Source organism: Motacilla alba, chromosome 4 (assembly GCF_015832195.1).
Source record: "Motacilla alba alba isolate MOTALB_02 chromosome 4, Motacilla_alba_V1.0_pri, whole genome shotgun sequence".
In the NCBI taxonomy this organism is placed as follows: Eukaryota; Metazoa; Chordata; class Aves; order Passeriformes; family Motacillidae; genus Motacilla; species Motacilla alba.
Genome location: NC_052019.1, coordinates 13058091 through 13079401, shown reverse-complemented (window position 1 = coordinate 13079401; position 21311 = coordinate 13058091). Strand labels below are relative to the sequence as shown.

Genomic DNA, 21311 nt, shown 5'->3' with positions numbered 1-21311 from the left:
AATTTATGAATCTGTTTACTCCAAAGCTTTTGCATTAAAAAAGCTATAAGGACTTTCTCACATTCTCACATTGAGACTCCTTAATTCAAAGATTTATGCACATGATGAACTATTATGGAGACAGTTTTACCCATAGCTAAATAAACCATTTACCCATATTCTGTGGGTTTATCTTTGTAATTCACTCTCTCTGAAATTTCTTTCGTGCTTTATATGTCATTCCTATTCTACATTTGGAAATTTTTTAGTGAAAAATTTCCACATTTGATGTTTCTTTCAAGTTAATTTTCTGATATTTGTGTAGGCAATATAAAGACTTATCCTTTGGAGAACATTTGGCCTTAAAAGAAAGATGGGAACACACTTTTTAGCAGGGCTTTTTGTGATAGGACAAGAGGCGATAATTTTAAACTGACCAGGGTCAATTTAGATTAGGTATTAGGAAGAAGTGTTTTGCAATGAGGGTGGTGAAGTGTTGGAACAGGCTGTCCAGAGAAATGGTTGATGCCCCATCTCTGGAAACATTCATGACTAGGTTGGACAGGCCCTAAATAAACTGACTTGGTTGAAGGTGTCTCTGGTCATTGCAGGGGGATTGAAACTAGATGAGTTTTAAAGGTCTCTTTCAATCAATATCTTTCTATGATTATATGGTTCTAAGTTACCAGATGTTATTAGCACTCAATTCCCAGATGTTTCAAATGATCATATTTTATTTATTAAACCAGTTTAAACTCTGGCCCTGTATAATTTTTCTTGTTTAGCTTCCATCTATGTCATAATGTGGGGGTTTTATATTCCTGAGGACTTTAGGGAGTAAAACTGAGATTTGCAATGACATAGGTTTGGATGGTTTCATCAAAGTGTTTTCCTACTGGTTTTGATTCCTGTGTGGTGCCATTAATCTGACTTCCAAATCTTGTTTCTTGTTTGAAGGGAGTCAGTAGGTCAGGTTGACTGGCAGGTCTGAGGCACACCACTGCAGTTTTATTTGATTTACCTGTATGTACATCACAATGAAGCTTTACTTCACCCACCTGCCAGGACAGGTGCAAGACAGCTCTCCTGAAGGGAGATGTTATTGCATATTTTGTATGCAGAGTGAAAAATTCGCTTCCAGATCTTTTAAAGCCGAGGTGGGGGTGTGAGGACCTTCAGCTACTTAAAATCTCTGAAGTCTGAATGCCTTTCAGTTTTACCTCCTTTCAAAAGGGTCTCAAACTGTAAAGTATTAGAGATTTGCTTTGAACAAAGGATCACGGTACAAAGAGGCTTAACCTAAGAGAAATTTATATCTGCTCCATAGTTGCACCTTCCCTTTCTCAGAGACCTTAGATTTGCTTCCAGACAAGACCTCTAGACTGTGTAATTTTGATAGATCTACAACCCTTTTGGTTAATGTTAATGTCCAGGAGACCATGGTTTCCACACAACTAAGGAAATAACCCAGACTAGAAGAGAAAAAAACATCAAAAATGGGGGCCTTTCCTTAACACTGAAAAAATAGTTACTTCCTTTAGCAAGGATATTTTTACAGTGCCACTCAAGGTGATGATAGTACACTTACATGCATGTTAAACTTTTCAAAAATAACAAAATTATAATAAAAATATGATTCACACTTTGTTGCAGTAAAACTCCACCTGTTGGAGAGAGAAAGAAATGGGTATGCATGCTTTTTTCCTCATCTATTAGTATTAGAATCAAACATTCACATACATGATTAAGAAAGAGTGTCTTGCAAGCTCCACAGGAATTGCTCTTTGTATTTCAAGTTCTTGATATTTAGAGGTCTCAGTAGAGAAAAATCTACTTAGAAATAGAGGAAAGATAGCATATATGGCCTTCCTTGTCTGCAAAATCAGATTATAGCTGAAAAGCCCTGGACTGTGGCTTTCCCATGCTTTGCCAAGGTTCAGATCCCTGATTGTCCTGCCAAATGTCAGCCTGTCATGCATAGTCTTCAGCCAAGCCCTTGACTATGAATTGTGAAGCTCTGTGGGCCATCCTAGATGCTCTTTTTAAACATGACAGAAATACCTAAGGTGGATGGAGGTGCTGAATGTGTTCAGTGTTTCAGGTTGGCTTGAGCTTTAACACAAGAAGTTGTGATTTTTTAGAGTTCTGACTCTGTGGTACGTAGCTTGTCTAGTGTTTCTCTACAGGGATTTCACAGACCAAGGCCTTTAAACACAAATAATCTAAGAAGACAAAATGCTGCGTGCTACAGAAATGCTTTGATTTTCTAAAGTAACCCCAGACTAAATTCTGAAATAGATCAAGACTCATGGATAAAGACTGCAAGTTTTTAAAAAAATATTTGTGATATGTACAATATGTCTAAAATTAATGTCTTTTATCCACCCAGAACACTGTGCATTGGCTCCCTTACCTCAGTATATTTTGTATCCTTGCAATCATTGCATCATTCTGCATTGGACCAGGTATGTCTATACCTATTTTTTCATATTTCTTTGTACATCTCAGGACAGGTATTTTTGCACTGGCATTATGCTAGCAAATCAGTTATACAGAACTTCACCTTGGCAGTAAACCAGAAAGTAAGACTTTTGTTCCCTTGAGCTTTTGGAGGGTTTTTATGCACGATTTATTGCCTCTTTTTCTTTGTAAGGAGTTTGACATTAAACATTAATCAGCTGTTTATACATCCTCACCACTGAAGTGGTCTAATTGATTGATTGTGGTTTATTTGGGGAAGAGTTGCTGATGTTTGATGTGACTCTAATGAAATACTGCTGTAATTCCATCGATCCTCTTTTGAAAACGAGAAAAAAAATATGCTGCTTTAGAGAAAAATGGGGAGGAGACCAAGATATTTCTTTTACCCTTGTTTCTGGGAAAAGAGTTTGTCACTAATTTCTGTGCAAAATACTGTGAAAATACTAAAAAACAAACCAAAAAAAAGCAACCCCTTTGTCCTTCTGTAAGGACAAATATCAGGTTCAGCTAAGTCCTGGATAAAAGTGACTTCAGCTAAGTCACTGTACTGCTGACATATGTTTCTTAGACTGAGATCTGGGGGGTGGATGTTAAAGACTTCTGTGGAATAGAACTTTTCTTGAATTTTAAATACCTTAGGAATGTAAAACGTTGACTTGAAACTCCTTTAAAACTTTCCTTCTGGTGTTTTATGTGGCTCAGGGAGTTTAAGTGCAGCTACTTGCAGAATCTACCATTGGAGGTTTTTTTAAATCTTGGTTGAAACAAACTGAAGTTTTTTCCCTACTACAGATATGTTCCACCAATTTTTAGAACCTCCAAATCAAGCTGTTCTTACATGTTGTATTTCCAGCATATTAAGATTAACCCTCTGCTTTTCTTCTTCACCTCACCATTCTTCAAAATGGGTTCTAGAGTTCTTCATTTACCTTCTTTCTCTTTACTGATGTTATTCATGATTTGTGTTGCACTTCACAATCTCTTTGGAACAAAGTGTCTCCAGGTACATCCAGGACAAACAGCTGGAATTGCTTGCTTGCTTTCTACAGAAATCCATTAAAATTAAAGCTTCTGTTGTTTTTTACTGTGCTCAGTGCTATTAAAGCCAAAGAACATTAACAGTGTACCAGTAGCTGCTTAGTTGTCCTCTCCACCTTTCCTCTGTGTGTTCCAACATGTCATATCTGACAATAGTGGGAATATCTGGGTAGCACTTAACACTGAATTGCTTTTAATGAAAATCTTGGTAATTGACTATTCAGCTGTTGAGAAGAAGCCAGGAAGAATCATATTCTGATATCTCTGCAAATCAATCGCAATATTTTAGCTGACTTTGATGGAGGCTGATTTATCTTCAATGAAACTTCTCTGTTCTCCTTAGAAGAGCTTAATAGATCTGAACTACTTTACTGCCTTTTAGCTGGGCAACTTCCATTATTAGCAATGTTTTAAGATGATTGAATGAGAAGAGAGCATATATATATATATATATATATATATATATATATATATATATTAACAAAGAAATTATTACCGAGAAGTCCACTTTGCATCCACTGTTTTTTGCATCACAAGGCACAACTCAATAATTGAGCGCAATTACTGTGTCAAGTTTTGTCCCCCTTTCCTTGTAGAGGAAAGACATCAATAGCCTGTGACAAGTCCATTGCAGAGTCACCATGTCAGCATCAGGAGACCTGTGAGAAGGGACTGGGTGAACTGGACTTGTCCAGCCTGAGAAGAGACAGCTTTGGGGACCAAAGAGCAGTGCCACTGCCTATGAGAAGGGTTCTGCAATGGCAAAACCACTCACCTGTTGGTGAGGTGCTCAAGAGGCAGAATGCAGGTGTTAAAACAAGAAAGATGCAGAGAGACTGTAAGGAAAAGCTTTTTGATTCTAGGCAGTCAAGCAGGCTACCAAGGATACAGAGTCCTTACTTACTACACAAAGATCAAAACTGAAGAGTTGGTACTTCTGTTTTTCTCCATTGCAGTGGTTGTAGGGAAGTGTCCAGCGCAAAATACAAACAGGGCAAGTAGGTGAGACATTTTTAGAGAACCAATGCACCTTTTTTTCCAGCTTAGGGTTTTTCTGAGGCATAGTTCTAACACTTTCACAGTCTCCCATGGATTTGTTAAATCTCTGCTGAAACAGCAGAATTTTAGTATTCTTTGGCAAGGAAAACTATGTGTCTACCACTTTTCATGGATACATCCTTTGTTAGTTTTTGTGTGATACCCTCTAGGTCTTGCAGCAACAGAGCAACTGATCCTCCTCCTCCTTTTCGACTTTTTTGTGATCTTGTAAACTTTTACCTTATCAATACAGATTTTTCTGGAATGATCAGCTATTTCTTATTGCCACCTTCTCAGTGATATTTTATGACACCCCTTTAGAAGGAAAGTTTCACATTTTGGTGTTCTTTTGTAGCACTCTGATGGTTTAATGAGAAAAGATTGAAGTTCAAGAATAACTTTCCCACCTTTCTGGTAGTAAAAGGGGTTTTCCCCAAGAAAAACAAGATATATTCTTTATTATAAAGCTGCATTTTTTTTATACTTCTAGACTTTTGTAGAAGTCTTGCCATTCATTTGTAGTGGTTAAACAGGGACAATTGTCAATTAATCCTCAGTATATTAATTCCTCCTATAGTTACACTACAAAAACAATTTGTAATGATTCCATAGGTACAAATCTTAAGCTAGGACGAATTCAGTTTATGTTCATTGAGCATTGGTACTTTGAAAAATTATCCCATCTAAAGATAACAAATAACATGAGGAATTGAATTTATAAAAATACTGCTTTAACTTTCTAGAGCATAAAATTGCCTTTAAATGTACGATATTTTCTCTCTTGTTAGACCATCTAATACCTTCTTGATAGCTTAGATGTTGTGTACACCATTTTCTGATAACAGATGCATGAGTCCCATCTGCTCCTTTACAGTGAGGATCAGCTGTTATTATCAACTGTGGAGGGTGTTCACTGGTTTCATTTTTCTGAACTCAGCTTTTCAGCTTGCAGATAGTTTTGAGGACTGAAATAGTAATGCTAGCAACAGGTATATTCAGGCATGTGTGTGGTTTGGTACCTCATAATTTTTGTCAAAAGACAAACATCAGAAAGCTTTCACTTTCTTAAAATTAAAGGGGCCCTTATGCTTGATACAGTCAATGTCTGATCTGAAAGAAAAATATTTATTGTTCTATAGATTAGGGAGCCTTGCTGTCCCAGACAGTTGCTTCATTGTGCCTATTTGGTTAATTTTACACAAGTTATTTGCTGGACCTGAAATAAATATAGGATACATTTCAAAGAATTGTTTCAAAGAATAGGATACAAATGAAGAATTGTCACCCAGCAAAAAGTAAAATAGAAAAAAAAATGAGGGAATTGCAACTGAGAAAACAAATCAGCTGAGAAAACAAATCGAAGAAAAACGTAAAAGAACATTTTCAGGATCTGCAGAGAGCATTTGTGCTGTTTGGGTTATGCATCATGAGCAAATGCATTCATTTGTAATGCCTTTACAGAATGGGTAAATAATGTGCAGTTTTTTGGAAATTTGGATAGTGATAGACAGGTTTAGGTACATGTGAAATGTCTTCCTTCTTTAACTTTGCCTTAGTTAATATTTAATAAAAAGGGAAAACTAAGATTTATTCCCACTTTCTCAGTTAAACCTATGTGTATGTCTCTTCATGGACTGAACACTCATGTTCATTTGTGCCTGCAGAATCAATCTCTCTAAGGAAAGATGGTATAAAATCTGACTTAAACAGAAAAAAAAAGAAGGTTCTGATTATTTTTAGCTATTTTCTTGATCTCCCCATTCACGCATTGTACTTTTACAACACTTGCTGTGCCAGCAAGTGATTTTTGATTTTTCAGAGAAAATTGAAAAATTGTGCATTTTAGTTTTAGAAAACCTGCTGCAGATTGTTCCCTTTTACCCATCAGCCAAATATTTTTTTAAAAAGAACTGAACACCCAAAAACTGACACGAAATGTATTCCATTCATTTGTCTTCAGGGATGTTGACCCCATTTGTCAGTGAGTCTGTCATGCATTTTCAGATGAGAGGCTTGCAGGTTTTGGTTTTTTTTCCAACTCACATAAAACAATTATATGTTCATCCTCTGAACCAGAGAATGGCTTTTCTGCCACCTGTCAAGATGTGCCAGATGGTGGAACACGTGGAGAAAAAACACGATCAGCTGATTGATTGGGGATTACAGAAACATTGCCATGAAATTCCAGATAACCTTCCTAGTGAAAATAAGTGTAACACAGGCAGTCAAGACCTTGAGGGCTCGGAAGCCTGGCATAAAGCATTTCCATGCATTATCTTTGTATGAAGTGATTTCTTGGTATTTCTTCCTTAGAAGCGTATTCTGTTTAAGTGTAACACCTTTCTATCCAATTTTGGTAAGTGGAGAAGGCACTGCTGCAGAGAAGGGACAGGAAACCTTGGTGGCTGAGGTTAGGCATGATGCCTGTCTTTAACTAAATGGAAGGATGGATGGAGGTGGGAGGAGGTGTATTGTTTTGATAAAATACCTAGCTGTGAAACAACCTTCTTTTACCACCGTCTTTCAGAAACTGAATAAATATTGTTGCTTTCAAATCTCTGCAAATTTGCTGGCTCTGGAAACATGGTGCACTGAAGCACTGGACTTACTTCACCACTGGAAATACACAGAAATAACCCCAGACCCTAATTGTGGCAGTAAGATCTGTAAAAGTGTTTGTGTGGCACAAGTGTGATGCCCACTCTTTGACCACTGTATCTGAGAGGGAGATCAGCCACACATGTGGACAGGAAGGCATGTGGCAATGCTCCTTCTTCAAAGAGTTCCTTGGAGTCCTTTGGAAAGAAAAGAAAAACTACCTTTTATTACAACAAACAGTAACACTCATGGAGCTCCAAAAATCTGAGGAGTTGATTTTATATCAATTGCCTGATCTTGATAACTCAAGCCATTTTTCTGCCAGAAATATGCATTATTTTGGTGGCACTCCAAGTTTGATATTAGTGATTTTGTTGAAATCTTTTGCATTTTTCCCATTTCTAAGAATGGGACATATATGCCTGCATGACCTGGAGAGAAAAAGAGGCTTAGAAACTCAGAACAGGGTGAGCTTTTAAGGATGTCTGAAAAATGCCAGTTAGCTAAGGAAAAATATAAGAATAATATCTCTATCACATAGAAGACTTCCACAGAGCTGATTATATTTTATCTAAGTAATTTGAAAAATTGCTTTATATGAACACTCTGTATGCACGTTCTTTTAAATGTTTTCTTACAGACCTAATACATCATATTGGCATGCATTGTCTCACCATATTGTAATGTGAAAAATGCTCATTGTGTTGTCAGGCATCATGTCATCATTTTTGAGATGACTTAGAGCTGAATGTTGGAGCACAAAACTGCTCAGGCAGCAGTTAGCAAAGAAGGGCTGCAAAGGTGAAGAAACCATGAAGGTGCAGAAAATAGATTTATACATTAAAAGATGCAGAATAACTTCAGAGTGTCTCACAGAGAAGGTTGAGAATTAAATAGTGCCTGAAATAACTGAGGATTGCATTTGAACCAGATGATCTAATTTGATCCTGGATTCCTTTATCTTCAAATCTTGTGTTCTTTATTTATCTCTAAGTGAGATGCTTGATCCTCTGTATGAAGTCATACCTTGTTTCTACCTGCCTAAAGCCCTTGGTATCTGCAAAGATGCACATGTGGCCAGAGGGATTTTCTAGTGGGTCACTGCAACAAAATGCAGTCCCTGACTTCATTTCTGTCAATAGCTGCTATTTTTAAATCAGCTAAGATTTAAAAACTAGAGAGAAGAAAGCAGGAGTGTCTGGCTAAGTCATACACAGTGGCTTCAGGCATTTTGGCTTTACAGTCTTATGTAATGTCTCAGAAGTAGTTATTCTGGTCTTGAATCCTGTAAGTATTTCTGTGGACAAGTAGTATTTCCCCACACAAGTCCTACAAGTTCCGTGTAGCCCAGAAAAGGCTGAATTTAGTGCGATCAAACATGAGTCTGTGATTTTACTTAAATTCCTGCTTTTAAAATAGGTTTTTATTTAGTATGCATAAGGATGACAAAATCAGATCAGTGGTATGTTTCCAGTCACACTGTGATTACAGGAAAGAGAAATCAGTAAAATTCAAATTCAGATGAATTTGAAAAAAAATAGTAATTTTATGGTAGCAAGATCTTCATTTTTCAATTGTTACTTTTTATAGTAATTGCATTTTCAAACACAGCTGAGAAATATCAACAAACCAGCCATTCCAGAAAAATGTTTCACTTATGCTTGTCTCTTTTTGAGAGTTTTATAATATTTGTCATGACTTATGGAAGGTGAATGAAGTCTTCCCTAGCACAGGTGAATACAATTGAATACCATTTTAAATTGGCATTACAAGGTAAACAAAAGGAAACTCAGAGGAAATCATTGCTGTGTCCTGAGGCATATCAAAGATACTTTGGTATTTAAAGTTTAAATGAGTCCATGCTCTTACTCTGAATGCCAGTGTGCAGCTGTATTGACAGCAGAGCTGTTGTCCTAAAAGGGTCACTTGGAAAGTCACGAGGTTTGTTCAGCCTGAAATGTCATGAGAGAAGAAGATAAAAATCAGCTTCTGGATGTGAAACAACCAAAGGTGTGATAGCACACATGTAGACATACATACTGCAATGAAAGGCAGCATCAGTATTATTGCCTGAAGTAGGCATTTACAGAAGCTTTGTATTATGTTTTAGCTTCTCCACTTACAGTGGGATGTAAGAATTTCTAACACACATGGCGTCCCACAGAGGCATTATGACAGTCCACGTTGAGAGACTTTGAGCTTGCTTGAGTGCAAAAAAAAACCACTCTCTGTCCCAAAAAAATGTATGCAGTTAAAAAGAAACAAATAAATCCATGTTGCTCTATGTTTCATTAAAAAGTTGTAGATTTGAAAGGTGAGGTTAATTTTCAATTTTATTATTTTTTATTCTATAAACTAGAAGCATTTCCAGTCTTCCCAGCAGATAGTCATTCTTTGCTAATGCCAAGTTGTTCCTGCATTGGATAGGGAGAGTATTTGTGCAGAAATAACCTTTAGTTTTCCCAGGTATTTAAGAAAAGGCTTGGTTTGTTGATAGTTGTAAGGCTTTTGTGGTAACAACAGCAAAATTAAAATATGCTGCATAAATATCAGTTAAATACTCCAAATGTGAGCTATGATTCTGCTCAGAAATTTGTAATAACCTGCAGACAGTACATACCAGTCCCAGCTGAAGATTTTCTGAGACCCTTGGCCCCATCCCCTGCCTTGTGACACTCCCTTGCTCCCGGGTGCCATCCATCCAAAACAGGTGTCCTTGGGATTGGTGTTTTGCCCTCCCAGCTGCAGCCTCATCACAGCCTGCCGTGCCAATGCCCTTTAACAGCTGTGGGCTGCACAGCACAGCCAAGGGAGCTTCACTTTCCTTTCCTTCTCTGCTTTTCTCCAGCAATGGAAAAGCTCCTGCCTACCCCTGGGGACAGGAGTATTTTCAACTACTTTTACCGAGTCAACAAATTGAGAATTTACCTTTTGACTGCCTTTGAGTGAACAAACTGATTTTTTTGGCTGTTTAGAAATAAGACTAGAATTGCTTTCAAAATTCATTGAATTTTTATTGGGGGAGAGGGTAACATGTCCCTTGAATATATTAAATACAGTGTCATTCAACATATATTTTTTGGGATTAATACTTGTTTTACGTTTTGTTTGAATTCTTCTCTCTTAAAGAGCAGCATAGATAAAATGTGTAGCTTTTAATGATCCTGCAGCAAAAGGGATTTAAATTCTTTATAATTAGTGGCAGTTCTAAAGAAAAATGAACCCCTAGTATTTGAAAGGTAATTGTATCTGTTGAATAAAGGAATTGCTGGAGGTGACACCTGGAGTTCTCAGCAGCAGGAAAACTTATGAACTTTATTCTGCTAACAATAGATTTTAAAAATTATCTTAATTGAAGCTTTCAAAATGTGAATGCTTTGACACTTGACAGCACTCCTCCTACCTGAACTAGCAGCTTTTCCTGAATGATTATTAATTAGTTGCAGATGGCTCACAACTCCAACCCCGAAGAAACGTACTGGTGCAAAAATGCATCCATGTGTTTTAGAGGTCCGTGTAACCATGAAATAAAACATTTATTCAAAAGCTGTGTAAGTGACCTAGGTACATTATTCAGATTAATAGGAATTGGATATGGAAAGCCTAGTAAAAAAAAAAAAATACTGTTTCTTTCTGTGAATTCATATAAAATGGTTATACTTGCAAAAGTGCAAACTAATAAATATATAGAACAGTAGATGTAGAATTAATGAATGTAAGGCAATTAAAATATTTTATTTCCCTTATTCCCAGGTGCAATGCACAGCAAAGAAAACTTTTCTGTTCATCTCTTCTATTTCTGACTAACCTCAACGGCTAAGATCCAAATGCAAAAGTTTATTAGTTCAATGTTGTAATGAACACTGCTCTGGAGTGTTTCTGCAGTGCCAATGCACTGCACAGAAAGATGAATAAACACCAGTAACAGACTTTCAGAGGGAAAAAATAGGTCAGGAGAACTACATGAACAAGAGTAGTCAGTGCCAGTTTGACCAAGCACACAGTCAAAGCAGTTGTTTCCTTTAAATCTCCAGACGTTGTCTGTCCTACTCCAGAAACTTCACTTCTTTGGAAACACTGAGTTATGGCTTATGTGATCTCTTTCTGAGTTTCATCAGCAAGAAGGCTTATACTGTTCATCACAGCAAGACTGTTACTGTCTTCAGCTGGTACTTCTAGTCAAAGAGCATCTTCTGAGTCTCTCTTCCTTTTCCTTTCTGTTTGTTAGCAAGCATTTGCTGTGTTTGTTTTGGTTTTTGGTCACAGTAAGGAAAATTTTCTTTTCATTATTACCTTACATTATTATCTTATCTTTTTCTTTTGTTATTATCTTAGTTCTACAGCCACTGCTTCTCATACCTTGTCCACCATCCTGTAGCAGCAACCAATTTCTTAAAGCACTGGCGTTTGAGGCCATGTGTCCTAAAAATTTCCGCAGTTTCCAGAAATCATAAGCATTGAAGACATGGTCTGTTACCCATCTTAAACAGAGAAGGACAGGGAGAACTCTTCAGTCCCAGCTTCTCTGAAAATTGGCCCATCGTTTTCACTCCTGGCATCCTTCAGGATGAATGCAGCTATACAATTACATAACTGTGCACTGCTAGCATGAATAATCTGTTTGTTAAAATACACTGACTTTACAAGATTTCTTTAGCTTGCAGGTTCACAACCAGCAGCATTTTGTGCTAATGGTCTGTCAACTTGAATTCCTAACAAGAAATCATGTCTGATGGTTTTATTTTTCTTTCAGAAGATTATCATAGAAGTAATAAGCCTAGAATAGATAGGGATGGGTTTTTTTTCTTCTTTTCAGTCCTCACACACTGATGTGACTATATGAATATTTCTCTTACCTAGGACTGAAGCTGAGTCTTTAATTTGGGTGTTTCCACACTACTTCCATCCGTATCGTGGATGAATATACAAGGGACACTTCTGTGCTTTTATTATAGTAAAAACTCTTTCACCATTGTTCTCATAATTGAGATAATTGGTTTTAACAATTGAATATGAACAGAAGTGCCTAATCATCATTGTTACTGAGAATAATTATAAATTTAATTCTATTATATAGTCTCATAGTCACAGCTCAGTAAAAAAAATGTTCTTCACATTCAAATAGAACAGAAAGTTGGGCTATAATTAGATTTGTGATGTTTTAAGGTAGATCTGAATACATGGCGGAAATGTTGAAAAGCCTATTAACTGTTTATGTAGTTATAAGTTGAGTGTATTTTTTTAGATTGCATTTTATTCTTTGGTAGCTATGCAGCATTATAATTGTGAAGCAAAAAGAAATGTGGCCAAGAACCAGAGGAGAAATTTAATGTTGATGTTCAGTTTTTACAAACAAAAGCCAAGACCAAAAAAAAATAGAACATCAATAATAACCAAAAAAACCCAAGCCAAAACAAAAAAAAACTTAACAAATATCCCAATAGACTGAAATTGTTACCAAAAAAAGAAAAAAAACAATGTATTAATTTTGTTCAGAAGGGCCTACATACTGGTGGTTTGTCTTACAATAAAAGAGGCAAAAAAATTAAATATTAAATTAAATTAATAAATTAAAATAAATTCAAGATTGAATATATTTCTCATGTTTACAGCCAACAGTTGTATTTCAAAGGGAATTGTAATAACTTATCTAAATAAAAATATCTTTAAAGTACTGAACATATTTGGATTCATCAGTTGTATGATAAGTATTTTGTTGAAAAAATTTTCAGAGAAAAATTATTCACTCAGTAAAGGATTGCTCATAAAATTCTGCTTGAGTGCACTGACTTATGGAAGTAAAAATTATAGAAAAATACTCTAATTAATATTCAAGAGGGGGAGAATTTCACTGAAGAGGAAATTATCAGGTGTTTCAGATAAGGGTATTGTGGTTTTTTGCATGGATTATCTGCTGTAGAACTAGTTACCTAAATGGACCTAGAAAGAATTTTGTGTGATTTATTATATTTTTTGTAATAGCCTTGTTGTTGTATGTCAACCATTTTAGTGTAAATTACCTGATGAGAACCAAGAAACACCATTTTAACTACTGAGGTTAGAACAGAGTGAATCAGTATTTTTGTTCTGCACCAGTGCTTTGTTTGTTTGTTTGTTTCATTTACCCTGAATGGTATGGGTTGCCTTGCACCAACAAAGTTCAGAATACCTCCAGAAATGCTGTTGAAATAGCAGGTTTTGTATAGGTGCTAAACCAAAGGCCAATTTATCAATGCAAAAAGTCTGTCACACAATACTGAATTAAGAACTAGTCCTTAATAATTATAAATACTATTTATTATAATATCAGAGTTTGCAAGGTATTATTTGTGTGTTTTAGTTTGGTCCTATCATTTGCAATTTTTGTTTGCCATAGACTGACTGCTTGAAATGTCTTTTACTCAAGTGGCCTTTAATCTAAGGCAGAAAAGATTCAAATGGTACAAATTAATGTGGTTAATGAACTATACAATTTTCTACAAACAAAGTGCCTGTTTTACTTAATTATCCTGTGGAGAAGAGCTGCAGACAGCTAGAAAAGTCTGTAGCATGAAGCTGTGACTCAGTACACCCCTATCACACCTTCTGTTCCCAGTTCTCTCAGCAGGATTAGCTGGGAGTACAGCTGTCATATCTGACTGTAATGTCATATTTGGTGGGGTATTATTCAATCAAATACAAAGTGCAAGTTAAAATAATCTAACAGGTGACATGTAAAGATTGAGATATCTATTTTGCAAAATTCTTATTTTATCTGTAGACCTACAGAAATGGAAGAAACTCAATAGCTGCATTGCATCTCTCCCTAGCAGTATTCCTGAAGTATATTTTCCCATGGGTTTTGTTGCACATTTTGGGGGTTTTGTTCATTGGTCAGGTTGGGGTTTGCCAGTTTGTTTGTTTGTTTGTTTGTTGTTGTTTTTAAATAACTAAAGTCTGGGTAGAAACTAATAGCCTTTTGTTCTCCCACTGAAGAACATTGGGGTTTTTTCCCAGCAGTTATCTTCCAGGAGATTTGTCTCACTTCCACTGCTTCTCTCCCAGAGCTGCTCTCTCGAGGTCCCTTGACTTGCAAATAGCAAAACCTTTCTTTGGGACAGTACTTTGTTAGGATATATCAGTCTTCCCTACATGCCTTGCCTTGCAGAAAAAGCCATTTTGCTTGACTACATCGGGAGCTCCACAGACGTCTTTTTCCCCCTAAAACAGAACATTGTTGCAAGGTAGTTCTCCGTTTTCTCAAAGCTTTGAAGCCTCCTGATTTCGAAGCTTGGAGTTGGAAAGTCTGGGAGCTCTTGCCCTACTCAGCTTTTGGGATTCGCAGGCTCCCCCTGCAGAGCAGAATTTGGAGAGCTGAGACCTGCAGGAGGTCACTAGGCTGGGTGGCCACGGGTGGTCCTTCTGGTGGGGCTGGAAACCCTCTGCTGCCTGGGGCCACTGCCTGAGCACACCAGGGATTGGCTTGGGTGGATGTTGAAAGATGAGCTGCTAGCTCAGGGAGAGTTCCTTTCTCTTTAGTGGTTCTTAGGGCACAAAATTTCTGTCACTATTAGAGCTGATTTACCACTGTAATAAATCTCCCTGATATGTATTAGGCATTTATTCTTGTGACAGTCTCATTTCATAAATCATATATATATAGCCATAACATAAATTCCCAATTAGATACTAGAAAAAACAGAATGAGGAGTTCAGCATTTTCCTTCCTTTGTCATGTTTTCTGTATTCAGGTTTTTGCGCTGACTCATGTAACTTCTGCTGAGCAATATTTATTCAGAACTGCTCACTGAAAAAAACAGTAAATATGTGCACCTAATTTTTCCTAAGAAAACACATAGATAGTTGTGTAAATTTAAATATATATTTGAAAATCTATAGCATGGATATCAAGGATACTTTTTCTGTTCTAGCATTCCAATTTCATGCATAAAAGAGTACTGGATTATTGAGAGTCTGGATTTTTACCAGCCCGTGACATTGATTCTATGGGTAACTGGACTAATTACAGAGCTAAATTAATAAAGAACACAGAAACAGAAGTATTTATGCATGTCTAATTGTTTCATGTGGGTTTAATCTTGTTTTATTAAACAGTTTATTGATATACAAGTCCTGCAGTAAGACATTTGTAGTTTCCAATAGATGTAGAATCCTAACAGGTATAACAATCTTTCTTTACTAGCACTGCAGTATGTTGTTTTTTAATTATTTCACTGCAATGCTAAAAAGAACAAAGTATTAGAAATTAATCACTGTAATTATGTGGTCAATGCACTACCTATTTAAATTCATGTTTGGAAGCTACTTTGCTGAAAAACTCCTACGGGAAATCCTAATATACACTTTTTTGGTTTATGATCAGAGCTAAAATAAAGAGCTAAAATAAATCTGCTTCACTGAAAATTATATGGAAAGCCTTCCAGGGGAAAAGACAATGCCAGGTTCATCCTCCATGAGAAAAATCAGGCAGCATTTTGGTGAATTGTTTCACCTACATTCAAATATGTGTTAAAGTTGTAAAACTCATGGCAAAGTGTTTAAAGGCTATTCCAAAAATACAGTGGTTTGGTTGGATTGGTTTTGAGTGGTTTCCAAGCTTCCATGCTTGAGCACAGGCTAGTACAGCCCCGACTTGCCTAGTGATTGTGTAGGACACCGTGCAGACACTGACTCTGAGAAGTGGTGGTAAGATGTCACAGTACTGTGATCTCTGCTCAGATCCAACTTACATAATGAAAGCATAATGCAGCTTCCTTCAGCCCCACGTGCTCAGATTTGTATCTCAAAGAACAGTGAGTTCCAGGAGAAAGGGACTCCTTGAGCAGATCCCTGACATCTTGAAATGACTGAGGGTGGAATCCTGAGTTCAGCTCATCTCGGGTGCCAGCACTGACTGTGACTTTAAGGCTTTGCAGTTTTCCTTCAGCTCTCCCAAATTTCTTTTTCCCTTCACTCAGTTGCAGAGTGTGTTTTTCACAGTGGTGTGGCCCTTGGGGGGCATTCACATGCCCTCCTGTTCATCTTCATAAGGTCAAGTCTGTGCTCTTCCAGGCATACAGCAATAGACAGCAGGGACCTGGCTTCATTCCATTTCTTGTGTTCCCAGACCTGACCTGACTTTCACATAACTCAGGTACCACTTTTCAGGCTCCTTGGTTTCTCCTTAGGATTGTTTTAAGTCATCCCCCTACAGAAGATGACTTTCTCTGTTTCGTGATGCTGTGGATATACTTCTCTAGACCATGAGAAAGCTGAGAGGTCTGTCTGTGCCACCCTTCCCATTCCTCCACAGAATTTTTGAAAGTTAATGATAGTTGATATGTTCTTAGAAATTAAATTGGAATTTCAAAGAACCTGTTTCCAAGATAGTGTCCATGCATTTTTATTTCCATCACACTTATGCTTTCTGATAGGTTTCTACTTTTTTTTTTTTTTGCCTCTGGCTTTTTTCTCTCTTGTACAATATGTATTTTTCCAAATGCTGCTTTTTTTCCAAATGCTGCTTCCAACAGCATATTTTATTATACTGACAAGAACAGCAACACCTCTGTAGATTGTCCTACAGCAAAGGTATGACAGAATAAATGATCATAAATAAGTCATCTTCCACAATTTCTGTGTTTCCAGTCCTTCATTTGCTCTCTCCAAGGGGCAAGTGTCCTGGCAAACTGCTGCCTCATATGGTATTTGAGACCCAAACCAGATGCTGACAGAAAAGATGTGATTGCTGCCATTTGAACCCAAATCCCAAGGGTATGATAGAATGGCCACTGGAAGCCATCAAGCATTGATAGACCCCATGTTGCTGGAATTTTGTTAAGTTGTGGGGGTTCAGATACTTATTCTGCATGTTCAAACTGCTGCTGGGAAGGGTTACTTCGTTTTAATCACAGAATTTTGGTACTACATCTGTCTTGTAGAAAGATACAAACTGCAGTTTGGATGGCTTAAACTCTCCATATCTCAGTTTCCTATGTATAAAGTAGGAGTAAATAAATTTATTTATTTATTCTCCACTTTTTTGGTGAAATTTATTCTGACACACTTTGACACAGAAAGCTCACTTGAAGGCTTTGCTACCACTTCAGATATGTTTTCACAAAATCACACAAGCTCATGATGGAGAGTAGCTCTTTGCTGCATCACATTGCCTTTATTTATGCACATATTCATGGCTTCTGCATCAGGAAGAATGTCTGATAACACATGTCATCTGCATGTCATGTTACGTGTTTGCAAGGCCCTATCTCACACCGCTCACAGGAGCTTCTGGTGCATGTGTTTAAACTCGGGGCCACTGAGCATATGGGGTACATAAGGATGCAGCCCTACAATGCACTTAGAGATGTATTCCCGAATGTCTAGGGATAAAGGTAGTGCAAAAGATTAGCATATAGACCAAGGAAAGGTGTGCAAGGAGAAAACCCAGTGGATGGATAAGTCTGTAGTGGTGTTTTCTTATTAGTTTATAAATCTTTTGGAGGTCAGTATTGCTATAGAGGTTTTTGAAAGTAAATATATCTGTAAATATGGTTTTGATTGTTTACACTATCTCATTGAAATACTTAAGACTGAGGAAGAACTTACATAGTCTTACACAGTGTATATGGGTCTTGCCTACAAAGCTGAATGGTGAGACAGGTAATACCAGCACACTTGAGGACCTAGAGGCAGAAACTGGTAAGAGCAGAATACTGATGTTACTAGTTGTACAATTCTTAAATCTGTAATGAAGTAATTCTGAAAGTAGATATATGTCTAATGTGTAACATTAACCAAATTCTGTAGCTGATCAACAAGTAAAATCCAGGTTTTATACTCTAAAATTAGAAATATTTCTATGGAAATATCCAATGGGAATGAAGGAAGCCAAATATCATAAATTGAGACTTTCAGCTACTAGACAGCTACTCCCTGGGGGTTACTGTCAGGCCAGCAGTATGCCAGTGCTGCACAAAATAGTCCACTGCCAAAGTGGAAGGAAACACATGTCACAAATGTGGTATTCAACTGCAACTGTTATTATGGAGGTCAGAGTCCTTGGGTGATGGGAGAAATAGACCTCGCCTGAAGTGCCAGGAGGATCTGGACAGGGAACGTATTAAATAAGCATCAATGACAAGTATACTCACAGGGAATAAAAAGCTTTGTCTTTTTTATTGCTGAAATAAAGTGGGTAATAATTATAAAAAATAGGACTTGGTCTCTTTGGAGCCATCTTTCCAACTGTTAAGATCTATAAGTATTTTGGAGTATCTCTGAATTTTCAGAATTTCAAGCATTGCAGTAGAAACAATCATTATTATTTTGAATAAACTGTTCATCACATGATGCTCTGGAAGCTGTTGTGTGGATTTGCTGCTCTGTTACCTGCTTGTCATCCCTGAAAAGAATGTCAAACAGGAGATGTGATGGCATGAAAGAAAGAAGTGTCACTTCTCTCAAATATGATTTTGACGGATCTGTTTCAGAAGGCCCTGCAGAGAGCTGCAGAGCAGTGCTAGTCATGGAGGGGTGCATCACAAGGCTCGTTCACCTCTGCTGATGGATGGGTGACTTCACTAAAACCACTGTCTTGTTGGACCCTGTTTCAGGTGGGATTCCCTTTGTCCTCACTGGAGAGCTTTTCCAGCAGTCACAGAGGCCAGCTGCATTCATGATAGCTGGTACAGTCAACTGGCTCTGCAACTTCGCAGTGGGACTGCTCTTCCCTTTCATCCAGGTACTCACCATCCGTGGTAACTGACATGCTGTGATATCGCTGCTGCAGACAATTCCCTTGAAAACCTGACCTTGTCCATGGGGCAGCCCCAGCTCATCCAGCAAATGGAGGCTTCTGTGTGGTTTAGTAGGTTTTTCTTCCAGAAGATGAGGAGTGACTGTTTCAGTAGCATTAGATCCTCCCTTCTGGTTCCGTGGCAGCTGGGCGGGGACCGAGAACAAGATCCCGAATCTAGGGGCATTTACTGAGAATACTTTACATTGGGTTAGGGTTTGGTTGGTTTTTGGTTTTTGGTTTTGGGGTGGGGTTTTTTTTTTGGAGGGGGGGAGGGGGCAGGGTGTATTTTTTTTGTTCTGTTGGGTTTTTTTGTGGGTTTTTTTGGGTTTTTTGGGGTTTTTTTTTATAATTATCCAGACACATTTCTACAAAATTGCAGTTTCTGCCTCCTGCACAAAACTGGGGATAAGCCTGAGTTCTGCTTAGCTGTCAGATTTGAATTCAGGCAACTCAGGACAATCCCTACTTGTTCTCCTAATGTAAACCTGACAGATCACCTGGTGAAAACTTTTGAAAAAGACCCTCAATAAATTCAGATTAAAAGGCAAACTGCATTTTATAATTTGCCACATGCACATTAAAGCTTTTTGAGTGATTTAGAATGCATCCATATGAAGTTTGCTGTAGCCTTGGGGAATTTATCATTATGTGTCATAAAAATATCCATTTGTGTGATTAGAAAATTATCCAGTTTAGTTTTAATGAGGATAAATTGTATTTCCAGCTTGAAGGCTTTTTTTGGGGATTTTTTTTCTTCTTTTAAAGAAAAGAGAAATAAAAAGAGAAAAAGCTTAGAGTTTGTACCTACAGATGAAAGCAGTGTTACTCAGACTTTGATTTTTAAAGCTTTTTCACAAGATCAAACTAGAACATCTCCTCTTTCCCAAGCTTTAACTTTTTTCCTATTTCAGTCAACCTTATTCTCAAAATTCAGTTTATGAGTCACCACTTTCTTCACATGAAGGCAATATCTTCTTAGCTCATTTTATAAACCTTAACCAGGAAAAAAAATCTTTAAGGTACCTTCACAGGATGAATGCATAATCCTGTCTGTGTATTTAAATACTAACCTGATTGCTTGAGAAACAGCAGCCACTTTTTTTTGATCCTTGGTGTGCTTCTACAAAATTATTCCAAACATTTGGAAAACAAATCTGTTAAGTTTAGGGTTACTAAAAAATGAACCAGTAGTTATTTTTCCAAATGTCACCAATTAACTAACTTGAATGACTAGATTTTTTGCCCTTCAACCATCTGTAGATAAATATCATCAAAGAGTGGCTTGAGTCATACATTAAAATATATGGATGAGATTGAAAAGCTAGTATACAAATCAATTTTTGACAAATTAAAAAAAAAAAAAGAACGTGCCTTCTCTTCAAGGCCTCATCACTACCTGTTTGAGGTGCTGAAATGTGAACAGGGTCACAGTAAAACAGAAATTAGAATGTATATATATGTGGAAATGGGTGCAATGAGCTGAAGGAGGCACAGGGAACAACAAATCAGCAGAAAAGTATAATCTAAAAGGCCAAAAACTCCTGGTACTATAAAATAGGCTTCTTGTGTTAAAGAAATATTCTTCATCAGCAGTAAGTTTGCAGAGATAGACTTCAGTAATCAAATGGTGCAGCAGGACCTTAAATTACATGTTATTTAGAAAACTTTTCTGTTTACTTTTTGTAATGAGTTGCATAAATACAAAGAATTACTAAACATCAATAATTACCAAATAATTTCCCAACATGCTATTTTAATTACATGGTGATGCATGGTAAATTAGTAATATACTGTAGGAAATCATAGCAGATTTCTCCAGAAGTTTTCTGTCATAATAACTTCTCTTTCTAGAAAACTGTGCAGTCTTTTTTTTTTTTTTATGTCAAAGTCACATTGTATATTCAGTACGTATTCAAGAAATATTTAAATTGCTATGTATTTTATATTTTTAATTTTCAAGAACAGCTGATCTTCAGACTTTCCTCTTAATACAAAAGTTTCCAAAAACTGGGGAATGCAGAGGAATATCCCATTATGATGAGGCAACTGCTATATGGAAAACTGACTTGACTCTTACTTGGGGTTTGACCAAAATGATCTGCTTGGATCTGTGATCCAGAAGGAGCTCAGTATCATAAAGGTGCTACAAGCCTTGAAGCCTTAGTTCAGATTGCCTGGTGGTACCATGCCATGACCTGTATGTGTGTTTATTTTCCTCTTTTCAGCAACTAATTTATTTGTGCCCATGGAGGAGTACTTCTGAGTCATTACACTGGTTTCTGGTTTCTTTCTCTTTTACTTCTATTTTATTTCTTCCTTAGTTTTACACTAGAGATTTTCATTCTCAAGATTCATTTACTCAGCAAGATTTGTCTTTTGGTTGTCCTTATTATTTCCT

General features: G+C 37.0%; 1 protein-coding gene across 4 annotated transcripts in view; it reads left to right on the top strand.

Moving 5' to 3' along the window:
* Positions 1-21311, top strand: part of SLC2A9 (solute carrier family 2 member 9) — a 99616-nt gene that overhangs the window by 68495 nt on the left and 9810 nt on the right. For all 4 annotated transcript variants that reach the window (XM_038135664.1, XM_038135663.1, XM_038135661.1 and 1 more), the window contains 2 exons: positions 2369-2444; positions 18729-18856. In XM_038135664.1, coding sequence (XP_037991592.1) covers positions 2369-2444; positions 18729-18856 — 204 coding nt within the window. The remainder of the gene's footprint in view (positions 1-2368; positions 2445-18728; positions 18857-21311) is intronic.